Below are 27,279 nucleotides of genomic sequence, written 5' to 3'. Positions count from 1 at the left end.
CTCCCCCCAGCACTAAATATCCGTCAGGCTCACCTGGAGAACAGCTTTTTGTTCTTCCCCACACGTCCCAAAGATCTCGTTGCGCTGGCTGAACAGTTCATCCATGGAGTCTTTGTGCCGAATAATGTCGATGGAAAAAGCCTGCGGAAAGGAAATGTCCAAAGAAAGGGAAGGAATGAGAATGGAGCCCGACCACCCCTGCCCAGCCCCACAAGGGGCCCTCCTGCCCCGCCAGGCTGCCCAGCCCCAGCACTACAGAAATTGCACCAAACTCAGCACCAGCGCCCCGTGGCACACCGAGGATCTGGCTGAGAAGGCAGATAACCACATTGCTTTCTCACTGCTCATCTGCTTTAACCCCTCTCTTTCAATGGCCTGCACAGGACAAGCTCCACCACCCGTTTGTGACCAGTTCAGAGAATACTTCAAGCCCCCCAAACCACGCTCCCCAGAACTGCCTCTACCCATAACTTCGCCATTCCCCAGGTCCACATGATTAACAACATCCACAAGCAGCGGGGAGCCAGGCTGAGCTCAATTTAACTTAATGCTCGATGCTTCAGTCCCCGTCCGTTATAACAATGTGGTGTGTGTGTTTTTTTTTGTGTTTTAAATGCACAAAATCCAATAAGCATGTATGCTGCTCTGATTGCCGAGGCTGGTGTGGGAAGAAAAGGGCCGTTTATTTAAAGTGCACGTTCTTTCAGGCATGAGCTCATCTCAAAGATATATAAAAAAAAAAAAAAAGGCAAAAAAAGAAGAGCTCCTCTTTGTTCCATGGCTGGCTGCAGCTAGTGAAACAAGGAGTCCCCCACTGGAAGGAACAATGAGCAGAAAGCAAATGTAAAAGTACCCTCATTAATCAATAGGTACAGCTCTCCAAGCTGCTCCTGCCAGCAGTGCCTGCGAGGCACAGGTAGAGCTCGCTGCCACGGCCGGGCAGAGCCCTGGAAGGAAGGAACACCTCCCTCGAGGGCAGCCCGGGCAGCAGCAGCAGCCTGGCCCCAGTGACCCAGCTCGCTCCGTTTTTAGCTCGTGTGAACAGCTCTCTGGCACCCTGAGCTGCTCAGGGCTCTTCAGATGTCCAACACTTCATTTGTCTAAAGCCTTCTTCCTTTTTCCTTTTACTTGCCAAGGGCATGTGTTGCACCTCTCCTGGAGCTCTGGGCTCAGCCATACAAAGACCAGAAGCCCCTCCAGAGCTCTGCTGCCCTGACAGACAGCCCCAGCCCCATCTCTCCCTCCCACTGCCCACTGCCCACCACCTCCATGCCCACCCGCTCCTCCTGGCAGCCCCCTGCTCGTACCTTCTGCACCTGCAGCTGTGCCGTCGTCTGGTCCTGCTCCAGCCGAATGGGACCGAGAGCCATCAGCTTCCTCTTGGTCTCAGCGACCCAGGCCAGCTCCGCGTCGGCCGCCTGCTCGTACTGGTGGAGGGAGAAGGGAGGTGGCCATCAGCCAAAGCCAGGGGGCAGAGCAGCCTCTGGGCCCATCTCTGCTCCGGTTTGAGCAGAGTGGAGCAGGGAGCATGGATTGGGGCACCAGTGACATCTACGTCCTTGGTGCAACCATTTAAAAAACAAGGGCCCTTCTGTAAGATGTAAGTGGTGACCCCGCACGCCCTGCCCCTGTGCTTGGAAGGCCAACAGCTGCACAGAGGCCACGTTAACACAGCCACGTGCACTAACACACACATTGCCGACTTTAGGACTGCCTGCCAGCACGGGCCGTGGCTTTCTGAAGGAGAGCTCCCCTCTGCCGAGGGCAGCCAGGCCCACGGGGATGCTCCTGCGGCAGTTTTGGGCCCAGAGCATCACCGACACAGCGAGCACAGGGAGGCTGCCACCTTCCTCCACACCCCCTCCATCTGCAGGGCAAGGGACAGCTCTACTTTACAGGATAATTTTGCTCGCACGTTCAGTTCTGCGGAGGCAGTGCTCAAAGCCAGCACAGGCAGCTATTCGTGGCACTCCACAGCCTCCACTCCATCCAGAACGAACACTTCTGAGAAGGCTGCTACCCCGAATAACCCCATCCTGTCCAGCAGTGTGCAGCCCCTCCCGCTCCCACTCATCCCAGAAACCCTCCTGGAGGCCCTGGAGTTCATCAAATTACCTGCTGAGACCTCTGAATCGCAGCATCTATCTCCTCCACCCGCTGCTTGATGGTGTCGCTGACCAGCTTGTAGCGCTCGTTGGTGTCTGAGACGAGCTTATCCAGCCCCTCGCGGGCTCGCCAGGGCACCAGCTCCAGCAGTGCTCGGCTCACCTCGTTCACCGTGTCCAGAACGAGCCGCTGCTCCATCACCTCCTTCTTCAGCTCCTGGGGAAGGCACACACAGACACATGTCCTTCTGGTGGCGGTGCCAGCCACCCGGGCAGACCTGGCCGCTGGGTTTGGGGCGGTTTTGTGACCGGGTTCCTCCCTTTCTCCCTGCTGGCACGAGCTCTCCAGCCCAGCTGTTCTCAGAGCCAGCACGTGCACAACCTGGGCTGCTCACCAGATGTGTGAGTGCCGAGGAGGCAGAGGAGGAGGGCGGCTTCCCCACAAACACAGAGACTCAGCAGCCACCAGCTCTGCACCAGGGAGCAAGGGGTTCCCTTGCTCCCATCCCCACCTAACAGGCTCCCAGACCACCTACCCCACGCTCCCTGCCCAGGCACCGAGCAAACCTCGCCAGCTCTCCTCCCACACAGCCCTCGTGTCCCCGTCCCCTGCATTCTGTCACTGCTCCCCACCTTCTGCCTCTGCTGGAACTGTGGGATCTGCTCGCCGGCCGGGGACTGTCCCCCGCTGGACGCCAGCTCTTCCTCCACTTTGCTCATCCAGGAGTTGAGCTCCTCGTGCGTGGACTGGAACTTGGTGGCCAGCTGGCGAGCCTGCTCCAGCGTGCGCAGCGCCTTGGAGCTGGTGGCGGTGATGTCGGAGTAGCGGGTCTTAATTCCATCCAGCTTCTCTTGGATGAGCAACACCTCCTCCCCTGCGGGACAGCAAGAGGGGCCGAGTGACGCCGGGCACAGGGGGCTGCAAGGGGGTGTGAGCAGCCAGCTGCCCGGTCCCCCATTGTAAGTAGCTACTGTGAGTCTCACTTTTCTGCACGGCCGTGAAGCTTAGCAGCCTATTTTTACAGCCAGGAAGCTACTCTCAGAGCTGACATTTTCTGCCAGCCAGTGTAACGGCCACCTCCTGCCTATAATAGGAAGGAAATGTGCTGTGAAGCCTCTCTTTGCCACAAGCCCCAGAGCCACCAGAACTCAGCTCTCAGCTAATATGTCACAGCTCCACAAAAAGTCCAATTCACTCTCTACTGCTATTTCCGAGGGGACAGGAGATTGCGAGCCAAATTCTTTGTAATTCCTCTTCCTGCTCCAGGGCTCCCACAAGGACAGAGGTCTGCACATCTGCTCAGAGCAGACCACATCTGAAGGAAATGCATTGCCCCGACCTCTCTTCCCACTCATAAACACAAACTCACACCCACGTGGCAACAGCAACAACTGCTCAGTATGGGAAAGCAATATTAGGAAAGGGTTGGGTGTATTTTTAACCTCTTTCCATGTGATTTAGCAGCTGGATGCAAGGAGAAAACCCTGCCTAGTGTTACAGGGCCGCTCCGTGCTGAGAACCGCCGAGCAGCCGGTTGGAATGGCCACTCTCAGGGCTGGGGGTTGGTATTTGGGATTTACTAAGCCGGAGCACATGTGGCTTGGCATCCAGGTCTGGCTGTACAACAGCTACTTGGGGAATTTCCTAGCAGCTCTGAGGGACGGCAGCCTCCTCTGCACAGACCTCCCAGTGGGGAGCGCTTCCCAGACCCCATAAGAGCCTGCCCAGCACGCCCAGCTCCTGCCTTACCTGTGGTTTGCTTGAGAAGAGCCTGCCCATTTCTAATGGCCTGGTCCACGTTCTTCTTCCTGTTCACAATCTCCTCGTTCAGGGCCTGGACAGAAAGGCAAAGTGGAGTGGAGTTAACCTTTTGCACGGTCATCTCTGCGTCCTGCTGGCCAGCACCCGACAGATGCTAGGAGAGCAGGACCTGCTGGCACAGCAGGGGTGGACAACAGATCTGACTCCAGTCCAGTCAACATCCTCCTGCTGTGGGACTTACTGGGCCTTCTGGGACCAATCTTAGAGCAAAACCCACCCCAAACCCTAGAACTGAAGAACTTACTCTTGAAAAGAGCTTTCACAGCCCCCACGGAGCGGAAGCAGACTGCTTCCTCGGTGGCCAGCCTAGCTTGGGAAACCCACCGGGCTTTTCAAATTCACATTCTTGGAAACGGCAAAGAGCTTTCTAAAGGCACAGGGTGGCCAAGCTCGCTCAGACATTGTTCACAAAGCAAATGAATCATTTGAAGTTTCCCCTGGGAAACCCGTTTTTTGGGGCTTCAATTATTGTTTTTAGCACATGAAATCTCTTTACGCTTCTCCAAGCCTACAACAGTCAAAGCTTGTTCTGCTGCTGGTTAAAATTAAAGTCAGACCAGAAACAAATGGAAAAATAAAGCAAATAAACGCAATGAAATAAATAACATAAACGTGGAAGAAAATGGAAAATACCAGCTGGTCAGCATGCTGCTTCTGCAGGACGTCCCGTTTGTAATCCTTTACGGATACCGAGCCGAGCTTGTCCTCGACCTCAGCCAGCCAGTTGAGCACTTCCACCTCCTCCTCCCCAAAGAGCCTGGCGTTACACAGGGCCTGCTCCAGCAGCGCTGCCTTCCGGCAGCACCGCTCGCGGACCTCGCCGTAGCGGCCCTGCAGAGAGTCCAGCTTCTCTGCCAGCAGCCTCTGCTCGGCGGCGCAGCTCAGGGCGGAGAGGCTCTGCCCGACTCTGACCGCCTGAGCCACGTCGGCCGCCTGGCTCTCTATCTCTTCCTCTAGAGCCTGGAAGGCGGGAGGACAAAATGGACAACAGAAAGGAAAATGAGTGAAAAGATGAGATAAAACAATAAAACAAAACAAAACAACGCAACCAAAGGGGGAACAGAAACGATGAATGCAACTGAAGGAATGAAGGAGATGCAAAACCCACCCGTGAACGGGCAAAGTATACTAAAAAAAAGGTTTAACAGAAACATGAAAATGGGAGTGTTTTTTCTAACCAGAAGCAGATACATTCCTCGTGAGGTGCACTGACATCAATTAAATGTTACCCACATCGGTGGGCTAGGGTTTGCAGCCTTCTCTGCACGTAAAGCAGCCCGCATAGGCTGCTGACCCTATGGACAGGATCCTCTGATCCTCTCTGATCACCACCAAGACCCGTCTGTGCCAAAACCCACCTTGCCACAGCAGAAACATCAGAGAGAGACCTGATGCCAACCGCCTCCGCTGGCGGCTCTCATCCACGCACGGGTCCCTACCTTGTGCCGGCTGATCTGCTGCTGGATTTTGGCAGTCTGGGTACCGATGGGCTCAGAGTTGGCCAGCTTCTTCTCTGTCACCGACAGCCAGTCGGAAACGGGCTCCGTGGTTTCGTGGAACTGCTTTGCCAGGACCAGGATGTCCTCCAGCTGCTTCTGCCTGTACCAGGGATGAAACAAAACACTGAGGAGCAGCTCCCTTGGAACAGGGAACGGGGAAGCAGCTCTGAGCACAGCCACTGCCCCGCTGCCAACGGGGCTCCGCACCAGGAAGCGGTAACGGGCTTCAACAGAATCAGCAGCCAAAGTGGCAATACTTGGGGAAGCACCGTGACAGGAAGGAGGAACAGAAGCAGCTCTGTGCAGCGCAAGGTGAGACACCTTGTCGGGCAAGCTGCAACGCAAACACAAAAAGCAGCGCGGAGAATCTGCAAAATAAGCTTCTTCCTGCAGCTGTTCCTTTAGGATCCAGTTCATTCTCCAGTGAAGGCGGCAGAAAGGCTCCCTTTGTGCTGCTTTTCTGCCGTTAATATCCCCACCTCGCAGAGCCTTCAATGTGGGCCAGCTCGTAGCTGAGCTCTTGGTGTTCAAAGAGCCTGGCAGCGGCACAGCGCCGGCCGGCTGGTCCATCCAGGCTGCAGCCATTTCAAGCACCGGGAGGTCAAATTCGTCCCTGAGAAGTGACTGGGTAACCTGACATATTAGCTGATGTAGCAACAAGAAGCTTGCAAATGAGATTCAGGCAGCAGAAAGGTGTCAACAGGATGTTGCTGCTAAAGCTAGATGCTAAAGCTTAAAGGAATAAAAATAACATCCATCCCCTGCAGGGAATTTGTTTAATCTGAGCTCTTCCCTGCCATTGTAAACCACCGCTATCTCCTTCGCCTCCCAAACAGGCTTTGATTTCTCATGTTTTCCAGCTGTGGTTTCCAGGATGTATCTGCGCAGAGCTCCCCGCCAGCTCTCCACGTGCTGTTGCCCATGCAGGCGGAGCGGCCGCCAGGGCTGAGCAGGGAACCACCACCTGCGGCTGCCTGCATGGCCTCTGGCCCCGCTGACCAGTGCGTGCAAGGAACAAAAGCTCCAGCTCCAGCCAGAGGCCAGCCCAGCCATCGAGCAAAACAAGCCCGAGAACAATAAAAGCAGTACCATTGTCACAGTACCATTGTCACAGAGGGGACACGCAAGTGGCCAAACCCCGTAAAGCTCTGGGGCGCCATGAATTACAAGATAAGCCTACCCCATGCTTTTGGCCAGCGTAACAGAGCCTCTGAGGGCTGTAAAGCAAACAAAACTCTTTGCTTCTCTGGGCTACCAGAGCTGCCCACGAGGGATCGAGGCAGGAATGCAGAAGAGCAGCAGAGCTCTTGCCTCCAGCATGCCCCTGGCTTCAGGAAGAGGCCTGAAGGAGCTCACCCGGCGTGCAGACGGAGCAAGGGGCAGAGCACAGAGAGGAAAAAAGGCTCAGAGAAAGCTCCCGGCTCCGAGCCAAGGGGCAGCACGGTCCCGCTCCCTGCGGCTCTCACCTGGCGGCCGCCCTGCGGAGCAGCCCTGCCCATCTGCTCTCCAGGCTCTCCAGCTGGCAGACGATCTTCTCCCTGTCTGCTGGCTCGGCCGACTGCGCGATCCTCCCACCCTCGGCTTGGATCATCTCAACGGTGGCTTTGCGATCGTCCAGAAGCCGCTGGAGCAGCTTTAGCAGCAGAAACGAGAGAAAGGGGACAGAAGTTACCAGATGGGTCAGCAGAACCTCCTGCATTCCTCAGGGATCAGATTTCCCCGTCTGAAAACCATTGATAAGCACTGGGCTGAGACCAAGGCCAGCCAAGTGGGATAACCACTGCCTTCTGCCTCCACCATCAAAACCAGTTCAAAAGAGACTGGTTTCACTTTTGAACTGGTTTCAGAGCCAGAGGACTTCCCAGAGGCTTCCCCATCCTTCCCCCAAACCTACTGAGATCAAGCTTTTAACTTTCCCTTAAATTTCCTCTTCAAAATCTCAACACAATGGACCAAACCTCAGTAAGAATTCACTTTTAAGACGTTTTGCCACGACCGCACTTGAACTTTCATCCGCACGCAGGCTGCGACCCAGGCTTGTTATCTCTGCAAACACTGCTGCGCCTCGGCTTGGCTTACTCTGTACACTCGTTTTGTTCAAATCCCCAAACCAGTAACTACAACACCAGCTTGCTCCTGACACAGCAGAATTATCAGCACAAACAAAACCGAATCCAGGGCTGGAAAAACGTGGCCAACCAGCAAAACCAGCAGCAAACCTCAAGAGGCAGTGTGACAATAAAGTCACGCCGGAGACTTAGACCATGCAGACAGCACGTGTGGGCAAACGAGCTGCCTGCTTCCCACAGCAAGGTGTGGGGAACCAGCAGGAGAGCCACTGAGCAAGCAGCAGACCTGCGTAGGTCCCAGCTACACCCAAGCTGGTTTTGGACCCCCAAAATAATCTGGTTCTCCAGAGCTCCCCCTCCCTGCACACCAGCCTGACCACCACGCCGTGCTCGCTCACCTTCTGCTCCTGGATCTGGGCTTTCACCACCTTGTACTCGGCAGAGGGAGGTTTCTGGTTGGAGATGAGCTCCTCGGTGTCTGCCAGCCAGCTCAGCAAGGGCTCCAGGGCGTCCTGGAACTTCCCGCAGCGCAGCAGGGCCTCCTGCAGCTGGGCGATCCTCTGGGCCACCTGCACGGCACCCGCACCCCCTGCGGTGTCAGGGCGATCCCGCAGCCCCCAGCACGGGGCTCAGCCCCCTGCCCAGCACCGCTCCTGCCAGCAGACCCAGTGGGACCGGGCTCAGCCCCTGCCTGCCTTCTCACCTTCTTGTTGAGGGTGTTCCAGCGGGTGTTGATCTCTTCCATGTCATGCTCCAGCCCTTGGACATCACAGTTTTTCCCGGCGCTTTGGATGAGTCCTTGACCGACTCCATTCACTTGCTGCAGTTTTAGCTGGAGAGGATCCACTTGCTCCTTCTGGAACAGCTGGGCAAGGGAAGGGTGGGAGAGAAAAGCTATTTATAACCCGCATGCTGCTCGCCCAGCCCCTCCATCATTCCATGGATACACCAGGCTCCCTTCTCTAGAAAAGACGCAGCAGCTCCTGCTTGTTGTGGTGCATTGATTTTATTGGAGCTGTGCAGGTTTGCCTGCACGCCTCCGGCACCTTGACCCAGTGACGTGAACGGCCCCAGCACTCGCTGGCTTGGAGCCCACAGCTTGGGGTCCATACACAGCCACCCCTGCTTTTAAATGGGAAAACTCCTTTTTCAAAGCACCAGAACAAGGTGGAAAATGCAAATTGGGGAATAAATCGGAGCATCGGCTATGGTCAGTCATCCGATTGGGAAATAATGCTTCTGGGGAAAGCACAAAGCAATTCTCACAGCGATGCTGTTGAGAACAGAGACCTGACACCATGCAAGTTTTGTTAACCACGGAATTACAGACACTGAGAAGCCAGCCGTGTTTCGAAAGACAAAGGCAATAGGCAATTAATGTGCTAGTCATTTACCGCACCACATATTTGGCACGGTCCTGCCTGGGAATCCTGCGGGGAAAAGCTTTGAAAAACAAAAAGATTTGATGGGGAAGGAGGAGGAGAGCGAACGAAGCTCCCCATCGTAACGAGAGGCAGCAGGGCCACTGCTGTTTCCGTGCAGGAGAGAAGTCCCCTGATCACAACCCCAGATCTGCTGCAAGCAGCCGCCGAGCAGGCAGCGCTCGCAGCACGCGCCCCCTCCGGCACACCGGCACCGCCGGGCCCCGTCCCGAGCAGCCTTCTGCGTCCCCACAGCCTGCAGCACAATCCCCAAAAAAGGGAGCGGAGTCGCTCTCTGTTTATTCTGGGCCCTTGGACTACGAGCTCATACAGAGCACAGGTCACCCTGCGGCGCACACTGGGAAGGATTAGAGCGCTCGGCCCCATTGCAACATTTTCTCTTTTGGAAAGCGTTGGGAACTGAAGTCAGACAGCCGCGTGCCTGCTTTCTCAAGCGTGCCTCCTCCTTTCGTGCCCAAGAATATATGGACATTGACGGCATCTAAAAATGCCCTCGGATACAGAGCCTAAAATGCAACCCCCCCCTCCCAGCACAGCAGTGGGTTGCGGGCGGCACGGTTCTCCGTACCAGGTAATCGCTTTACCTCTGAAGGAATACAGAGCAGGCAAAAAAGCCAAAGCACCAAAACCCAAATCTGCGTGAAAAAGAGAGGCTGCCTTGTTTTTTTCTCCCCATTTTCAAAGAGAAGGATACTTCCTCCTGTCGGAGCACAGCAGCTCGAGAGCAGGGAGGTATCACCGCAGGGCACGGACTGAAGGGTGTGCTGGAAGACATTGTCCAGAGCTGTTTGCTCAGGGAGAATTATGCTACGGTTATACGAAGTAAATGGTGACATGAAATCACCAATTCCCCAGCTACTTCTCCTGTTACTGTTTATACATGGAGCTGGCTGTGAGAGCAGCCAAACCCCCGAAAGGACCAGGCTGATAAGTCTGGCATGCAAACGTTTGACTACAGCACAGCGCGAGCCCCGGCTGAGCGTGGTCCGAGCCCTCCACACGAGCACCGACCGCGAAAACAAACCCCAGGACTGCAGAAACAGGCAGGGAGGGAGGGAGGGCAGCAGAAAGCCCTGGCATCAGGTGACGGATACCTGCAACACCTGAATAAGTACAGCCCAGGAGCGCTGAGGTTGCACAAGGACCATTAAGAAGATAATCACACACGCTAACGGCCCGAAGAGCAAGTATGTGGAACATGCTTGTTTTCCTTCACTCATGAAAGATTCCAGCGATTTAGTTCATTAACCTCAGCGTGACTCAGCTATGAAGCAAATATTTAACGTGCACCCTTCGCGGCGCGGAAAATTGCGAGGAGGCTCGCGCTGAGCGAAGCGGCTGGACAGACATCTTGGCGAGCAGGAGCGCAGCTGCTCTGCTACACCTCCTCCTCCTCCTCCTCCTCCTCCTCCTCCTCCTCCTCCTCCTCCTCGCTTTGCGAACGCTTCCCACAGCATCCCTCTGCTTTCTGCTTCTCCCATCTCTGCAGCGACTGCACCCCAGCTCCCCGTGCTCCTCGCCCCCCGGGCTGGAAACGCCTCGGTGTGAGGACCGGTTCACCCCAAAGCTGCCAACAGCCCCCATGGCACCGAGCAGGGGATTTGGAAGGGGTTAACGACCAGGGACAGTGCGCAGGGGGCAGTGAAAGCAGAGCAGGGAGCCTGGGCCATGCATGCTGCCATAACCCGACGTCTCCTTTCCCTTCCGACGTCTCCTTTCCCTTCCGAAGGTGCCCCCGGGTGCCCAGCCCGGTGCGCCCACACGCAGCCTCTCCAGCTCAGCCGTGTGCATTTTTTAAATGGGTGGCACAGCAGAAGAGATGAGTAATTGCTACCGAACCGGGATTTTCAGCGCTGACTAACTTCTGATGTCTCCTCTGCGATATTTCTGCTAATCTGGTATTAAATCAGCATTCGCTTACGGGAACTCCACCACCGACCCGCGCCCCTTGGGGTCTCTCCAGGCAGGGCAAAGCAAACCCCAGCACAGAGAAGGAACTCGGCTGCCCCTCCCCATGGGCTCAGAGCCCCCCACGGCACCGTCCCCTTCAGAGGGCTACAGAAGGCAGTCACTGCACAGGACCCCCTATTCCCACCCGATTTGTTTCACAGGATTCAGTCTTCCACCACGCTTTCTGCTTCAAAGATGGGAACCACCCCGCTGCACTCTGGCAAGAATTTTTTTTTTTCTGAAGAAGTCTGTAATTTATGTCTGAGGATAATACGCTTTAAAAAGCCAAGAAAGTTTAAGACAATAGTTTAGATAATCAAGCAGTTAAAGTCTTTTGCCTCCCCTGTTTATAAAAACATACGGTCCCCCTCCAAAACTTTTCCTCTGCCAATTTTAAGCCATAATCGGGAGGGAGAAGGCTGTTTCCAAGCCCGTGCTCGAGACGAAGAGCTGAGGAGACAATTACCAAAGCCTGCACCCCGCAAATCGTGTCAGCGAGTTATCAAGCACGCTGTGATTTCACACCCACCCCTCAATCACAAAATAAAGCGATTTTTATGCCTGAAACACCGTCTGCGAGTGCCTGAGTAACAAATACCTCATTATCTGGAACGAATCCATCTGGTGGAGCAGGAGGCCCTTCTGCGAGCAGAGCGGTGGCAGGGGGTCCCGGCGTGCCCACCGGCACCATGCCCTCGCCGTGCCCCAGGGCAGCTCCGGGGGTCGGGGGGCAGCAGGCGTCCTCCAGACCCAGCCAAAGCCCAGTCGCCAGCCCCGGTGGCTCCGCGGTGCCAGGAGGGCAGGAGGAGGCTGCAGCCTCCATCCCGGGCAGCGTGAAGGCAGCATCCTGAGCTGCCACCTCTGCGGAGGGCACCCAGGTGCTGGGGTCGTCCTCCAAAGCCGGCAGTTCGTCGGAGAGCTGCTCCGGGCTGGGCAGCATGGGTGGGCTGGGGAAGTCGTCTGCATCCTGCAAGGCCACCACCGCCTCTGGGGGGTCACCACCGAGAGCCCCGACTGCAGAGAGGAGCGAGTCGGCCGCTTGTGGGGGCAGCGGGGCACTGGGGACATCAGCAAAGGGCGGCGGGGCCTCCAGAAGCTCCTCCACCACCATGGGCACAGCGGTGGCACCTGCAGGTGGGCACTCAACGCACGGTTCCTCAGCATCTACGGTGAGATCCCCAGCGTCTGGTGGCGTCTCCAGAGCCTGGGGCTCGGGGACAGCCTCGTCCCCTGGTGCCGGCGGGTCAGGCAGAGCAGAAAGCCCCCCGGTGTCCCACAGGCCAGCATCGAGGGCAGTGCTGGGAAGCCATTCGGGGGCGGTTGGGCTGGGGGTGCCCCACGCCACGGCCCGGCCCCGTGCCGCCGGCCGCTCCTCCCAGCCGCAGCCAAACAGCAAGTCCAGGTCTCCTGGCTGCAGCACGGCAGCCGCTGCCTCCCCATGCGCCACCGCCACCTCCCAGGGGGTCCCTGGGGTGCAGGCAGCCCCCTCCAGAGCCAGGGCCTGCCCCGGGGGAACCGCGTCCCACAGGAGGCCCTCTGAAGGCACTGGGACCAGCATCGGAGTCTCAGGTTCCAGCTCTGATACAGAGCCGGTGTGGGAAGGTGGCAGAGGACTGTGACAAACATCCCCGCTTTCTGCCGGGCAGGTTTGGCCCTCAGATCCATCCATCTCTGGTCCCAAATCTGTGGTTTCGTCCTCAGAAACCATTTCGGGGACATCCTGGGTGGTGAGCTCAGTCCTTCCAGGCAGAAGGTGACAGCTCCCGGATGGATCCATGCCCTCAACACCGACCTCGTCATGCTGCAGGGGGGACCCCGGCTCCTCTGCCACCGTGTCAGGAGCCAGGGGGTGGCAGGGGGACAGCCGAGCTGGGGACACTCGGCCAGGACAGGTCTCCTCGGGGGGCTGCAATACTTCACAGGGGGGTCCCAGCAAGTCTTGGTCATCTTCACCCCACCCCACCGGAGCGCTGGGGTGACCTGCTGCCTCAAAGCCAGGGGCTGGACACGCACCCATCTCGGGAGATGCCACCCCACCAGCCACCAGCACTGCCACCCCACAGCCGTCCGTGGGCTCCGGGTCCAGCAGCGGGTCGGGCACATCCTCCACCAGCGCTGGTAAGTGCTGCTGGCTGGAGCCCGACCCCGCTGTGGCAAGGGGGCTGGGAGAAGCCCCTCCGTCTGAGTCCGTGGGGGTGATGGCCGAGGTGTCCCTTTCTGAGAAGGGCTCTGTCGCCGGCTCCATCGTGCTCAGCACCTGCGAGCTGCAGGTGACATCAAAGTCATCCAAATCTGACACGACGGCAGAGTCCGAGGCGCTGACTTCCAAGGGGGCTGTAGGTTCACACGCTTCCACTGCTGCCCCGGGGAGTTTTTCTGAATCTGGGTCCGCTCCCCCTGAGTCCAGTGGGGAGACCTGAACCTCCACCAGGACGGGGACGGCCCCATCGCCCTCGTCCTCATCCTGGCACTGCTCTTCCAGCTCCAGGAACATCTGCACCGAGTCCGTGTCGGACAGCTCGTGCACAGGGGGGCTGGCCGAGCGCTCCAAAGCCACAGCCAAGTCCTCGGCCTCGCACTGCACCGCCACATCCTCGGTGCAGCGCGTGCTGCCAGTGAGGGGGCCACAGGCACCCCCTGGGGTGCTGCAGGACTGTGAGGTCCCGGGGCTGGGGGCAGAGCTGTCCCCGGGAGCAGCAAATTGTTCCCTTTCTTCAGAAATATCTGCCAAGCAACAGCTCTTCTTCTCCTCTGCCACCAGCACAGCCTTTCCTCTCTCTGACAGCGTCGCCTCCTCCCACTCCTCCATCATTACCCAGCGCTCGTCCTCCTCAAATCTCAGCTCAGACTCAGTTTTCTCTCTGAGATTGGAGGTGATGAGAATGTTCAGTCCCGCATCCAGCAGCTCCTCGCTCAGGCACGGGGAGAGGTTGACATTTTCCACCGTGCAGTCTGACTCGGAGGCCTCCAGGGTCTCCTGGCGCCCATCGCTGAGGTTACCCTTGATGAAATTCTTCCTGGCCCGTGGCCAGGTGGCACTGGGGAGCCGGCAAGCCCTGGCCAGGTCCCCGGCACGAGCATGGCCATCGCCCGCGGTCAGCAGGGGCTGGCGCTCATCCGCGGCACCACCGTAGCCGTCTGCTGCAAACTGCATGGCTGCGTCTGTGCCGGATGATTTGGAGACGTGCTCCAAAGTGAGAGACTCGGACATGGGCTCGCCGTGCTCCGCCTGGCCGGAGCGCTCGGCCAGCAGAGCGCTCGACTCCCTCTTATCCCGTAGGGAAGGGTTGGAGGCGCCCGCTTCTGACACCTCGCTCAGCGAAGCCCCCATCCTCTCTGCGAACTCGGTGAAGTTGGGCGGCATGAACGACTTCCACGACCGCCGGTTCACGTTCTCCTTCCGCTCGGGATTCGGCCGCCTGCGGGGTGGAGCTGGCGCTGGCTTGGAGACGTCGCTGCTGAGCTTCAGCGCGTCGAAGATGACCCGCTCGTCCAGCTTCTTCGCCTCCGGCGCCCTCGACTCGAACACGTTGGAGGCTCCCAAGGTCCCGTTGCTGGAAATGGTGCTGCCGTCCCCCTTGCCGAGGGTGCTCTTTGAAAGCTGGTTGAGCTTTGATCCCTGATCGATTTGCTCGTTGATTCTCATCGTGTCGTATATCGACCGCTGGGGCACGTAGCAATCCTCTATGTAGCCATCCTCCTCCTCGCCCTTCCCCAGGCAAGTGCGGTTCTGCCGTAAACAGTCTGGCCTGCTCAGTGGTTTGCCCATGCTCTCGCCCTTACGGATGACGAAACCGCCCCGTCAACCCTGCGCGCGGCACCGCAGGGAGCATCACATCTCGGGCAGGTCCCAAGCCCACGGCGGGTGGCCGGGGAGGATGGAGCGGTGCTAGGGGGTCGGGAGGCTCTGCCCGCAGCGCTGGGGGGGCTCAGCAGCCCGACCGCGGGGCGCGAGCAGCGGAACAGCACATCTCATCCCCGGCCCCCCCAAAAAGCCATCCGTCAGCGAAAACCATCCGAGGGCGGCAGCTTCGACAAATATTCCCAGTGACCGTTTGCGAAGGGAGCCGCAGAGTTTGAGGCTGTTAATTTATCCCGGGTGTCCTTCTTTAACAACAAAGGCGCTGCTGGTCCGGGCTGTTCACGTATCGCAGCCCGGGCGCCGCGCGGCTCCTCGCATTCCCTGCCCAGCTCCAGTCCCGTGGAAGTCCAGCTGGTCCGAATTAGCCTCTCCCCCCGACTCTCGTGTTTTCATTTGAACTGAGCTTGTCAGCGGATATTCGTGCAAGTTTAAACACAGGAAGTTCTTCATTCAGGGCAAACTCGGAGGCTTCCTGCCTCAAAAACATGATGGCATTGTTGTTCCCTTCGCCCCACCGCGCCTTCGCGCCCGGGGCCACCGAGCCCCGGCGCTGCTCCCCGGCCAGGCTGCTCCGGCGGCGGGCTGCTGGGGCTGCTGGGGCTGCTCTTGGGGCTGCCGGGGCTGCTCTTGGGGCTGCTCTTTTCCTTTTTTTTTTTCTCCCCAGGAAAAAAAAAAATCGGCTAGAAAACGCATCCAAAAATGGAAAGGGGCCGGATCGCCACGAATTCCCCCAAGTTCCCGGGAGCCGGCGGGGGGGACGGGGAGCAGCTGCGGCCGGTGGTGGCGGCGGCTTCCTCCTCCTCCTCCTCCTTCCTCCTCCTCCTCCTCCTCCTCCTCCTCGTCCCGGCCCGGCCCGCACTAACTTTCGCGGCGGCCGGCGGCGGGCAGCGGGGGCTCCGCACCGCCGGGCGGCCCGGCCATGGCGGGGGAGCGGCGGGGAGGGCTCGGGCCGGCCCGGGGGCGGCGGGGCCAGCGCGGGGGCCGGGGCCGTGGGGGGGTTGGGGGGGGGGCCGGGGCCGCGCTCCCCTTCCCCGCCGCTCGCTCTCGCCCTTTTGTGCGCGGCTTCAGCGGCCGGGCCGGGCGCGCTGCCGCCCCCGCGGGTACCCCGGGGCCGGTGCGGGGGGCTGCATGGCGCGGCGGGGCCCCCCTGCCGGTGCTGCCGGTGCTGCCGCTGCTTCTGCCGGTGCTGCCGCTGCTGCTCCTGCTGCCGGTGCTGCTCCGCTCCTCGCCGCGCACCCGGTGGAACAAAAGAACCGAGCCGAGCCGAGCCGAGCCGAGCCGCCGCACGCCGCGGCCCCGCCGCCGCCGCCGCCGCTCGCTGCCAGCACCGGGCTCCCGCCGCGCCGCCAACTCCGGCGGGGGGCGGGCGGGGGGCGGCGGGGCGGGGAGGGGAGGGGAGGGAAGGGGCGGGGGGAGGCAGCGCCACCGCCCCCTCCCCGGGAGCCGCAACCTCCCCAGCCCCCCCCTCCGCTTCTCCCCTCCCCGAGCTCCGGAGCTGAGCCCGGTGGGGTTTATTTAATTTTATATGATTTTATTTTTTGGGGGGTGGGGGGGTTACCGGGGGGCGCTCCGCCGGTCGCCGGCAGCCCCCGGTCCCCGCCCCGCCGGGGTGGCTCCTCCTCCGGGGGGAGGCGGCAGCGCAAATCCCCCGACAAAGAGCAGCAACGCCCTGCCTCGGCGGCTGCCCCCCCCCCGCGCCCCGGCCGCTTTTGTCCGCGGAGGGGCCCGGCCGCCCCCGGAGCCCCCCCCCCAGCACCGCGGGCGGCTCGGTCCCGGAGGGACCCCCCCGGCGAGCCCCGGGCCGGGCGGAGCGGCGGGGCCGGGCACCGGGTCCCCCCCTTCCATTCCCTTCCCTTCCCCATCCCGGTGCACCGGGCAGCCCCCCCCCCCCCCCCCCGGGCACAAAGAGCCGCTGCCGCTCTGGTCGCCCACCACTGAGCCCCGCGCCTCTTATGGCCGAGGAGCTGGAGCCAAAAAGAGCCAAAAGGCCCAATTTCATGATTTTTCGGGCACGCTGCAGGTGCCTGCTGCCTCCAAAACCACGGGGACTCGAGGCAGCAGCTCAGGGCACGGCTGGGGGGGCTTGAGACCCCCCCCTAGTCTATGGGCAGCAGCCGCTTGCTTTGAGGGGGGTGCAAATTGCAGCGAGCAACTGCTCCAGCACCACGCTCCCAGGGCCGGTTCCCTCCCCAAAAAAAGATGGAAACGATCGTTTTGCAAAGGAGGAGGCTGCCAGGGTTATAAAACGCCCGTTCCATTGCCTGAAGCACCCAGCTGGGCTGGTTGCAAACAACCTTTGGAAAGCCTTTTCCTGTAACCGTGCTAAAACAGGAGCGAGGAGAAGAGCTGGGAGGTGGGGAGGGCTCCATCCTGCAGGCGGGGGAGCTCCTCGTGCATCCCACGCTGTCCCTGGACCCTCCCGTACATGCACGGGGCTCAGCTCGGGGCCCAGCTCTTTATCCTTTGGGGGTCCGGCCCCTGGTGCAGGTTTTGAAGGGGGCACAGCTGAAACAAGGCGGCAGGGGTGGCTGTGCCATGGCAGCGCAGCCGCACGGCTCCTGCTGCCCCTCGGCTGCAGCGGGACCGTTACCGCTCCGGGGCCCCTCCGCCAGGAATCCCAGGCATCCAGGCCGGGGGCGCGGAGGCTTTTTTGTTCCACTCCTAGGAACAAGCTCGACGTGGAGCTGCCGGCTTCACAGCCAGAAATTCTTTTCCTATTTCCTCATAAAGTCACGTGCCAAAAGCAAGCCAAGTCTTCCCCTAACACATCTCCCCCCTGCCCCCGTCTCTAAAACCATTAGGGAAATATCCAGCAAGTCCTAAAGCCAATTAAAAACCTGCCGTGTGCCTGGCCTGAAGACCTGAGCTGGAGCTCGTGCAGGTTCCCCAAGTCACCGGCCGGGCATTAAGCCACCAAGTGCCACCACCGCCAGCGCCGGGGACAGAAGTCACGGGGCTGAAGGGGGCCGGGGAGCACAAGCCTGGCTCCAGGGTGCGAAGGAGGGCCAGGGCAGGGCGCGGAGGTCCTGTTTGAATTTCTGTCCTTTCTGCTGTCTGAACGGCTCTGGTATGTGGAGCCCTGCCAGCAGCGCTCTCTGTTACTGAAATAAACGCCTGATAGAGCTTCCAGATTTGCAGCCCCGGGGGCTCAGGGGAGCGCGGCTGCTGGTCTCACAGAGAGCCGGACCCGTGCTTCGGGGGCAAAGGACTGGAAGGGCCACCAGGACCCCAAATGTGGCTGTGGTTTAGTTCACAAATCCTCTCTGAGCAGCCTCACTGAGCCAGGCACAACTTCGGGTCCGAGGCTGGGGATGCTGGCGCCACTCTTGGTCCCCCTGCCAATGGGGGACCAACGGGTGCTGCGAGGGTGCCACCGAGCAGGGCACGGGCCCCCAGAGCCACTGCCTCCCCCGGCCCACTTGCCGGCCTGAGGGTGAGGAACCTCTGCTAAATCCCCCAGAGACTGTTCCAGACTTGCTCAAGTTAGAGAGGCCCCCAAAGCGACCTGCTCAAAGGGGAAACATCCCCGTTTGTCCCCCAGACCCACACTTTTCAAGCCTTCCTCCTATGGGCACCATCTCTGGGGCGCGGGGACCCTCCCGTGGCCGGGTGATGTCTCCTGTTTACGCCTGCATCGCATCCTGCCCGCCGCAGCGGCGGCTGTTTACACGGGGAAGCAATATTTGGAAGCCGACGTATTTTTAGCTTTCTTTTAATGCGTCTCAGCAGCTGGAAATGAGGGACCTGCGTTGGGAGATGATCAAGAGCCCAGAGACAGCTCCAAACCGCTGACGGACACGTTGCTAATGAGCCTGGCATACCACCGAGCGCCTTCCTCATCCTCGGGGCTCCTCTAATCCTCACCCTGCTGCCAGGCGCCAGTTCCCTCTGCCCTGCCCGTCCTCGCTGAGCCTCTCCAGTGGCAAGGGGTGGAGGGCAGAGAGCTCCTGGCTTGGCCTAGTGGGGTTTGCTGAGCAGCCCCGGGGATGGGCACATGGGGTCCTGGCAGGTCGATGAGCCCCACGCTGCCACCTGAAGCTGAGGGGACTTGGGGGGGTTCATACCCCGTCAGACTTCACGATGAGAGCAGCGCCACATCGCATGCACCCGGCATTGGCCTTACAAGCAGCTCTTTAGGTTTTGCTGAGATTTCTGCTGGGGAGGCGGGGAGCTTGTGCCTTTTAGTCTTTGCTGCATTTGTCACTGAGTTCTGAGATTTCTTTATCTCCCCTTCAGTGCTGTTGCTCTCCTCCTAAACTCGCTTCTTTTGCCAAATCTCTGGAATTGGCGTTTCTGTGCGTTGCAAGGTACGCGGCGCTGCGTGGGCAAGCCCGGAGCCTGCAGCATGTTCCAGGCGCCCGCGCCCGGCTAATCCCATCCGACCGTGCCGTGCTGCGGCTCCTCCATCCACTGCGCTCACAGCCGACTTCAAACCGATTTCATGTCGGGCCTCAGCCACCACGCAATCCCCCTCTTCAAAGCCAGAAGGGTTTCGTGATGCGAAGTGCGCCTTTCAAGCAGCGATTTGCATCCTGCAACCCCTCAGTTCTCTGGCATCCGCAGACACCTCGCAGGGCTGGGGGAGGCAGCAACCCACCTCCGTGGGGTCTGCATGGCCAGGAAAGCAGTCAGGGCAGGGTTGGAAACCAAACTCCTGGAGTAACCTTCTGCAGGTTGGATGTGCGGGTGCAGGGAGCACCAAATTTCTTGTTGTTTCTTTAGCAAGGGTGCAAGAGCTTCACTGAAGCGCTTTTCTGCAAAGCAGCCAGCATAGATATTGGTATAAATAACTCCTGAGCGGAGCCTGGAGCCCACATGTTACAGCAGCGATCAGACTCAGCCCTACAACTCGCCGTTCTGCACGCGGTTGCTGCGGAGCCCGGTGCTCCCACGACGCCCATCTGCGCAGCACCGAGTGCCCCGAGGCACCCTGCAGGGACCGAGAGGGGAAGGCAGAGCCCTGTGCCCACGCTGTAGCGCCCGCTCCTGTCCTCGGCCCCCCTTTTTCCCTGCAAATCCTCCCCAGTGGCTGCCCCTGAGCAGGGGGCAGCGGGGAGAGCCACAGGACAGGGCGGTGAATCAACAGCTCCGCAGGCTGTGTAGGAAGTGAGGTAAGTGCGTTATCATCCCGAGAATCCTCTGGATGGGAGACATTTTAAATCACTCCTTCGGCAGAAGAATTGGCAATTGTTCTGTGCGCGCTGCGGTGACTAATCCGAGTCCGAGCCGTTCCCCACGCGAAGTCTGTGTCTGCTCCAGCCTCTCCCTGTCCCTGTCCCCAGCAGAGGATGGGGACAGCCGGGTGTTGGGGGCAGCCACAGCCCGGATTCTTGCCCTCCTCTGCTCGGCCCTCGCAGACCATTGCTTCCACCCTCCTGGCTCTCCGGGGCTCACGCAAAGCTGATATTTTTAGTGTCTCCTGGAAACCCTGCGAAGTGTCACCACCACCAATTAACGAACCCTCCTCTGGACGAGGACAGGCCCTTGCCCATCTCCCCTGGCGGGGGCTGGCAGGGAGCTGGCAGAAGAACCAAGGCATGCACAAGTGGGTGGCTTTTGAGCAGTGACCCGAGCTGACTCCTGAAAGGGTCCGTTTGATCACAGCATCATTGTTTTATGGTTAAAAAAAATAAATAAAAGAAAAGCCTTGTAAAAGCCTTGCTGCGATTTGGTCAGTCTCAGCAGCTCTCAGCTTCCCTCTCTTGTTCCCAGCTCGCATGGACACACGAGATCTGCTCCTGAAGCTGCTTGCACGTTGCCACCTTCCCAGTGACACCTCAAGGTCAAAACTCAGCCACCGCCTCCTGACGAACGGGTGCGCACCGGCGAGGCTCCCGTCGGGGAGGACAAGCTCCAGGTACAATTTGCTCTTCCCTTATTTGAGGTGAATTCCTTTCCAAGGAATGAGAAGGCTGCGCGCTGCAGGAGCCACTCGGGCTCAAGTGTCTCTTCTGTGGACGTGTTTGTTTGCAGCGCTGCAGATTAGTGGGGCAGAGGCGCGGGGCGAGCAGCACCAAGTGCCACCAAGGTGCTGCAGCTCCGTTGGGGACCGCGCCCCGGCGCCCAGCACGTTTATCACCCCTTTTCCAAGCAGGGAGATGGTGCCTTTAAGGCAGCTTACCAGCTGTCAGAGAGGAGGCATTTTTGCGTGTGTTGCTGATGCTCAAAATACTAGGCAGAGATACTTTAAGTAGGCCTGGAAAGCGTTCAACAAGAAGACACCGCCGCGCAGCCTGTCCCCGCTCCCAGCCCCATCCCTCCCAGCTGCTTGGGACGGGACGACTGCAAGGAGCCATGCGCATTCCTCTGGGGGCACATAAGGGTTAAAAATACCACCGGGGGCTGCGAATCGTCCCCTCTGCCACCGCCCCAGCTGGGTCCGCAGCCCTTGGACCCGCAGCCCTGGCACAGTGGCTGATTTTCCTTTGCACATCTTTGGGAGCAGCTCAGCAGTGGCAGAGCAGACCCCAGAGCAGGGGACAGAGCCTGACCCATGGTCCCCGAGGCCTGGAGGTGTGTGCACCCAGTTTTGTACAGGAGGAGCACAAAACATTGCTCACGACCACGCTCTCCCCCAGCCCGCAGAGCAGCGTGCTCTGCAAATGCAAATGGCATCAGCTCCGGGAGAGAAGCCTCCTGTTTCAGTGCAAACTAACCCACAAAGCGCAGAGCCGGGCAGCCACAAACCCCTGCCCGTGTCTGTCCCTGCCACCGGTGCCCCTTGCAGTGACAACAGTTCCTTTTTCCAAGCAATCGGAGCTCTGAAGAAAGCAGATGCTGTCCTGCCTCGACGTGGGGCTGCAATGAGCTCACTGCTCCTCATTGCTCCTTTTGCTTAGGGTGACGTGGGGAGGGCCCGGAGCAGAATTAGAAAGAGCAGCATCTGAATGGGAAGATGACTAATGCTGCTCAGGTCTTCACTCACTAGCTGCATCACCACTCCTGGGATTTCTTTCCCTGCCTTTTTTTTTTTTTTTTTTTTTTAAAGTAGACAAAGGGGTTCTGCAGGCACGAGGGCTGAGGGCTGCGCGGGCCCTGGACGACCTGACCTGCTCTAAAATAAAATGGGAGCGTGCCACAAGTTAGTGCTGTCCAAGGGTCCTCCCTCTCCCCGTCCTCGAGCACAAAAGCTTTATTGGCACTAAGCAGCCTTGCCTAAGCACAGCACGTTGAGCAACCCTGCTTTCAAATCACCTCCCCAAAAGAGCGGCTGCTGGAGGAGCAGCGGGGAGCTGGGCTGTGGGGTGCCCCAGCACACCGCGGGGTGCTCGTCCCTCACTCCTGGGGGGCTCCTGCCAGCCCTCCTGGTGCAGCAGCCCCCAGCCGGGATCGACCGTGGCGGTGATGCCTTCGTGCGGCTCGGCGCTGCTCCCTGCATGGCTGGGGCTTGGGGCGAGATCCCGGCAGCGCCGCCTGTGCCAGCTGCGGCAGGTCCCGGCTCGCCGGCATTCCTGCGCCGTGCCCCCGCGCCCGGAGCAGCTGCAGGAGGGGGGTGCCGGCTGGGAAGGGGCTCGGCCGTTCCCTTCCTCGTCCCCCGTCACCCACGGTCCAGCCGCGTTCGGAGGCACAGAGGCATCCTCCTCCCATCCTCCTCCCCTTCGGCGTCTGCACCGGGGCAAATGTGAAAGCGACCGTTTGGCTGTGGTGACAGGTCTGATGCTTTTTTCCTGGGTTTCAGCTGGGGTAAAGTTCCTCAGACGCATGCAGAAATCATTTCTGGACTGCAAGGCCAAGGGGGAGCGAAGGCACCCTGCCCAGCTTCTGCACTCATCCCCAGCATGGGGAGGAAAGCCTTCCCCAGAAGTACAGAGCCGCTCTGGCACGCTACTGCAGGAGGGGCAAAGGCTGCTTTTCACTCCCAAGCCTTGTTCTATGCTGTAGCGAGCCAAAAAACTGCTTGCACCTCTGACCCAGGGAGCATTGCACAGCTGTGCGTTACTCTGCTCTGTCGGTGAAACAGAAAAATGAGAGCTTGTCCAGAACCAACGCGGTGAATCCAAACAGGGTCCTGGTTCACTATTCAAAATCATCAGTGCTAAGTACCAGACAGGCTTTGAAAGACGACTTCAAAATCCAGCCTGTAAAATGTATGCACCAAGTAAACAAAACCAGGCAGATGTCTTCCCAAACCCACTGGAGAATGCAATTCCACCACCTTGCCAAGGCCCAGGCTGACAGATGCGCTTTGGGCAGGTGGGACAAGCCCATGCCTGGGGCTTTCTGGCACCGCCATGGCAAAAGAGCAAACTGCAGCTCTCCTTTATCCTCTGCACAACTTTGGCCTCCCAATCTTTGGGATGAAGGACTGCGATTCTGGCTCTTCTGGGTCAGGGGTTGCCGCTGCGTGAGGGCAGGCTTCGGAGAAAACCCCAACGTCTCTGCGTGACCCCACATCGCTCCTCCGCACCCAGGGAGTAATTCCCCTGGGGAACTCTGCTGTTTGCTAAACTGAATTAACGTAGCTGTTATGTTTAGTAACATTTCGACTGTGGCTCATTTGATTTCAGTCATTAAAATTTAATATTACTGTGAGCTTTGAGAAAACCAAGCCGACAGCAGAGAGGGCGGAGGGGGAAGAAGCGCCCCAGCCCGTGTGCTCCCAGCAGCAGCTCTCGCTAGTGGCTGCCTCGTGCCAAAGAGCACAACACACTGTGTGACGCTCGTGGAGATGGCACGGAAGGGACTTTCCTGTTTTTAGTACCCGTTTATACAAAAAAGGGCTCCTCAGAGAGCTTGCGTGTGTTTACTGCTCTCGCAAGCGATGCCAAGCCAGCCTGCTCTTCTCTGAAGTGAAACCACGGCCCGTGCCCCTGCACCGGCTGCTCCTGTGCCCGCGAGCTCTGGCAGCGCCGTGCCCTCCGACGGAGCTGAAGCATCTCATGGGGTGAAGCAATACCCGTCAGGATGTCCACATAAGCACAGCCTCCAACCCTCAGAGATGCCTCTCAGCTGCACTTAGCATAAAACGAGGTGGTGAACAAGGTGACACCTTCAGGCCTCCTCCAGCCAGGGTTCTCCCAGCCCTCTGCCAGCCCCAGCAACTCGCCTTGACCAAGTTATTGGGGCCCAGGGAAGGCTCTTTTGCTATGGGGCAGCTCATGGAGCGTTTGCAGGCAGGAAAAGAAAAATACGTGGTTATAAGCTGCTTCACAAGTCATCTGCCTTGGCCTCAGCCAGCCTTCAATACCTCTCCTTTGATTAAAAGGGGACACAATGAGCCCAGAAGTGCCCACCTTTGTCGGGGCTGCACTGGCAGCACGCCGGGAGCCCTGGGGCCATGCCTAATTTGCATCTCATTTACACAGATGTTCATTAAAATTGATGCCTTAAGACATGCTATCTGCCTGCTCACACCCCCTGGGCAGGCCGAGCGAGCCCCTGGGGCTTCTTGCTCCTGTCTGGGGGGAGCCAGGCCTGCATCGCCCACAGCAGCAGGGCTCAGGTGCTGAGGAACCAGAGGCCCCCCAGGGCAGTGGGGCAGAAGCGGGGCCCTGGCCAGTGCTGCCTGAACCCCTTCCATCACATCTGCCCGTAGGCAGAGCCCTAAGATGAGGCTTTGCCAATATCTGCTCTGCAATGCTTGTGCCTCACGTAACAGCGCCTGGACAAACCGTGCACAGGAGGAACGCTGCCACGTACCAGCACCATCCACCATCGCCTCTCCCCCACATCGTCCACAGGCATTACACAGCACAACCCTACGCTCACTGCCACCACTTCCACTTTTCTTATGAAGCTTTCCACGAACCAAGACCCCGCCACAGGCTGCAGGTCTCCCTCCCGGCCCTCACACGAGTGGCCCCGGCCCTGCTAGGCCTTGTGTACTGCACAGACACTGCGCCAGTTACACAGCCCAGGAACTCCTTTTTGGATATATTTGCTGCAAAGCAGCTGTGGGGTGTTCAACATGGAAATTAAGCCCTTCCTAAGCAATGCAAGTTTAATGCAGAAGGCCGCCCAACACAAGAGATAACCGCAACACAACCACGTAAGCTGGAGTTCGCCCTGTTAGCAACGCTGCCGAGTGTTTTTGGACAGGCAGCCCTCAAAGCAGAACTACCCCGTCCTGGTGAGGGGTTCACAGAGCTGCCAAGTGATGGAACGGGATCAATTAGCCATGAGATGAAAAGTAAATGGCTGTAAAAATGCCTCCCCCTCCCGCCCGCCACGATCACCAGGAAACGGGCAGCCAGATGTAAATCAGCCCAATCATCAGCTCCCGAGCACATCGATAAGACAAGTTTCACAGCGAGAGAGTTCCTAAGCAGTATTAATGTAATTAATGTAGTGTAACAGCATGACCCAATAACACAGCACTGTATTTAAAAAAATCAAACACAATCAACTCTTTTCTCAACATTTCCTGCAAGCCTTGATGGTCCTGAACAGATCTGTGCTGGAAACATGAAAAGCCCACAACAAAAATCATCTCTGCTTGGTTTCTTTCCCCGTGTGTCCCCCTTCTCCCACAGCTCATCTCTGGCTTTATTTGCACCCAAGGACCCCCAGATGGACCCCACAGAGCTGAACAACAAGTGGGAAGGGTGGGTCCGGTAGAAAGGCCTACAGGATGAGCTGATCTGGACGAGGCTCTCAGACAACACCAACAGCTCAAACAGACTCAAAAACATTCCTCCCTCCCACAAAACGTAAATACCAACCACCTCCAAAAGCCCAGGGGGTGCTGGCGTATCAACATTACACACCACAAGAACAGGCAAAAGAATTTTTTCTGCCAGCCACAAAGCCTTGTCTCTTCCTTTCACTGCAGACTATCAAGTCCAGCAGTTGATTTTATATCCCCCAGAGCAACAGTAATCTACTGCACCCAAAATGCCGACCTAGCAATGAACAACTGTCACAACAGCTTGAAGAACAGAGGTCCCACACGAAAGACCACAACACCAGAGAGAGCTTCTAACACCGAATGCCATTTAAGAAATGCTTTAGCGTAAAGACTTACCTTGAAGTCTGCCAACTGCTGGTTGATGGTTTCAACCTCTGTTCCCACCACCCACTGCAAGGCCTCGTTCTCCTCTGCTGCCGTTGTCATGTGGGTCAGCTCCTTCAGCCTGCTGTAAAAGTCCTCGACACGCGACAGGGTCGTTTCTACCTGCTCCTGACGGTTCTTGCCTCTCTCAGTCAGTTTGCTGCACTGTTTGTTCAGCGTCTCCAATTCACGTTTCAGTCCTAATAAATCAGGGCTCCCTTCATCCTCGAGCATTTTCTTGCATTCGCTTTCAGAAGCCTCAATGTCAGACTTCAGCCTGTGGAGCTTGCCCAGGAACGTACGAACGTCCTCTGCTTGGGACTGAAGGCTGTCAGAGTCTCTCCCGATGGGGCCCATGCTGTCTAGCTCATCATCGAGATCTGCCAGCTGAGAGAACATCTCCCTGACCCGACTACTGAACTGGCCGATCCCTTCAAGTTTGTTTTCCATGAGCACGCAGCAGTCATTCACTTTCTGCTTCACAGCTTTAAAGTCCTCCTGAGCCACCTCAGCTTGATTTAATAGCTGAGAACAGTCAGACCCATCTGGGGCATCTTCTACTAGACCTTGAGTGAAGTTTTTCAGATAATCCACTTGTGGTTCCAGGGCATGCAGCACCTCCTGCTGGGCCCTGAGCTTCTCCAAGTTCTTGTTGCTGCAGGCTTGTGGCCCGAGTGCATCAAAGATCTCCAGCTGGTGCTTTGCCCCTTCCAGCTTCTTCTCGATGTTCTTGAAGCTCTCTTGGAACTCCTTGAGCCTCTGGGACATTTCATCAAGGGAGCCCGTCTTGGCTTGCAGCTCTTCTGTGATGGCATCCATCTTCTGATTGATCCCAGCCTTCTCATCCCGAATGTCATCCTCATCGGTCTGAGAAGCATCGATCAGGATGTCAGCAGCGCTGTTCAGCATCTCCAGCAAGGAGCGGCGCTTCTCCACGTCGCTCAGCATGGCCTTTGATCTCAGGAGAGTTGCCTCCAGCTGCACTGGATCCAGAGTAACTTCCAGCTCTGACATCTTTGCCTTGCAGTCCTCCACCCAAGGCAGGAGGTCCTCTGTGTGCCGTTGGTACTTCTGAGCTTTCTGCAAGCAGTCCTTGAGCTTAGAGTGTCTGTCAGCAGCCTGTTTGCTGAGCTCTTCCCAGTGTGTTTTGAGGCTGACCAACTGGTTTTGGAGAGTGGTCTTCTCCTCCCCAGGCTGGACAGAAAGCAGCAAAGATTCTCCCTCAGCTACGATCATCTCATAGGAGCCACTGTGTTGGTTGAGACTCTTCTGGAACTCCTCTTGTTCCTGAATTTGGCTCTGTAGCCTCTCAAGTTTAGCAGAAATAGGTTGGCTCTGAGCTTGCTGGCACAGTTTGTCATCTAGCCAGGTCCTGAGTTCATCAAACATATGCTGGAACTGCTGGGAACTTGCAAGCGCAGTCTGCAGTCGGTTCATCCGGTCGGCTGGAATGGAAATAAGATTAGAATGCAACAATTAAGCTGGAATCAAATAAGCAAAGTGCAATTATTTAAAATCATCTCAGATGCACCAACTGTGT

At 58.4% G+C, this 27,279-nt stretch overlaps 1 protein-coding gene across 20 annotated transcripts in view; it reads right to left on the bottom strand.

Annotated features, from left to right (window-relative positions):
* MACF1 (microtubule actin crosslinking factor 1) overlaps positions 1 to 27,279 on the bottom strand; it is a 134,974-nt gene that overhangs the window by 24,654 nt on the left and 83,041 nt on the right. For 17 of the 20 annotated variants that reach the window (XM_068657731.1, XM_068657733.1, XM_068657743.1 and 14 more), the window contains 11 exons: positions 25,713 to 27,184; positions 8,199 to 8,360; positions 7,894 to 8,064; positions 6,893 to 7,059; positions 5,367 to 5,526; positions 4,561 to 4,887; positions 3,856 to 3,940; positions 2,739 to 2,980; positions 2,116 to 2,322; positions 1,308 to 1,427; positions 34 to 141 (listed from right to left, as the gene is read on the bottom strand). In XM_068657731.1, coding sequence (XP_068513832.1) covers positions 34 to 141; positions 1,308 to 1,427; positions 2,116 to 2,322; positions 2,739 to 2,980; positions 3,856 to 3,940; positions 4,561 to 4,887; positions 5,367 to 5,526; positions 6,893 to 7,059; positions 7,894 to 8,064; positions 8,199 to 8,360; positions 25,713 to 27,184 — 3,221 coding nt within the window. The remainder of the gene's footprint in view (positions 1 to 33; positions 142 to 1,307; positions 1,428 to 2,115; positions 2,323 to 2,738; positions 2,981 to 3,855; positions 3,941 to 4,560; positions 4,888 to 5,366; positions 5,527 to 6,892; positions 7,060 to 7,893; positions 8,065 to 8,198; positions 8,361 to 25,712; positions 27,185 to 27,279) is intronic. The other 3 variants (XM_068657741.1, XM_068657742.1, XM_068657730.1) reach the window with 1 other exon arrangement.

This window comes from Anas acuta, chromosome 21, assembly GCF_963932015.1.
Source record: "Anas acuta chromosome 21, bAnaAcu1.1, whole genome shotgun sequence".
Taxonomy (NCBI): domain Eukaryota; kingdom Metazoa; phylum Chordata; class Aves; order Anseriformes; family Anatidae; genus Anas; species Anas acuta.
The sequence above is the reverse complement of the archived record's forward strand: the minus strand, read 5'-3'. Positions and strand labels throughout refer to the sequence as shown.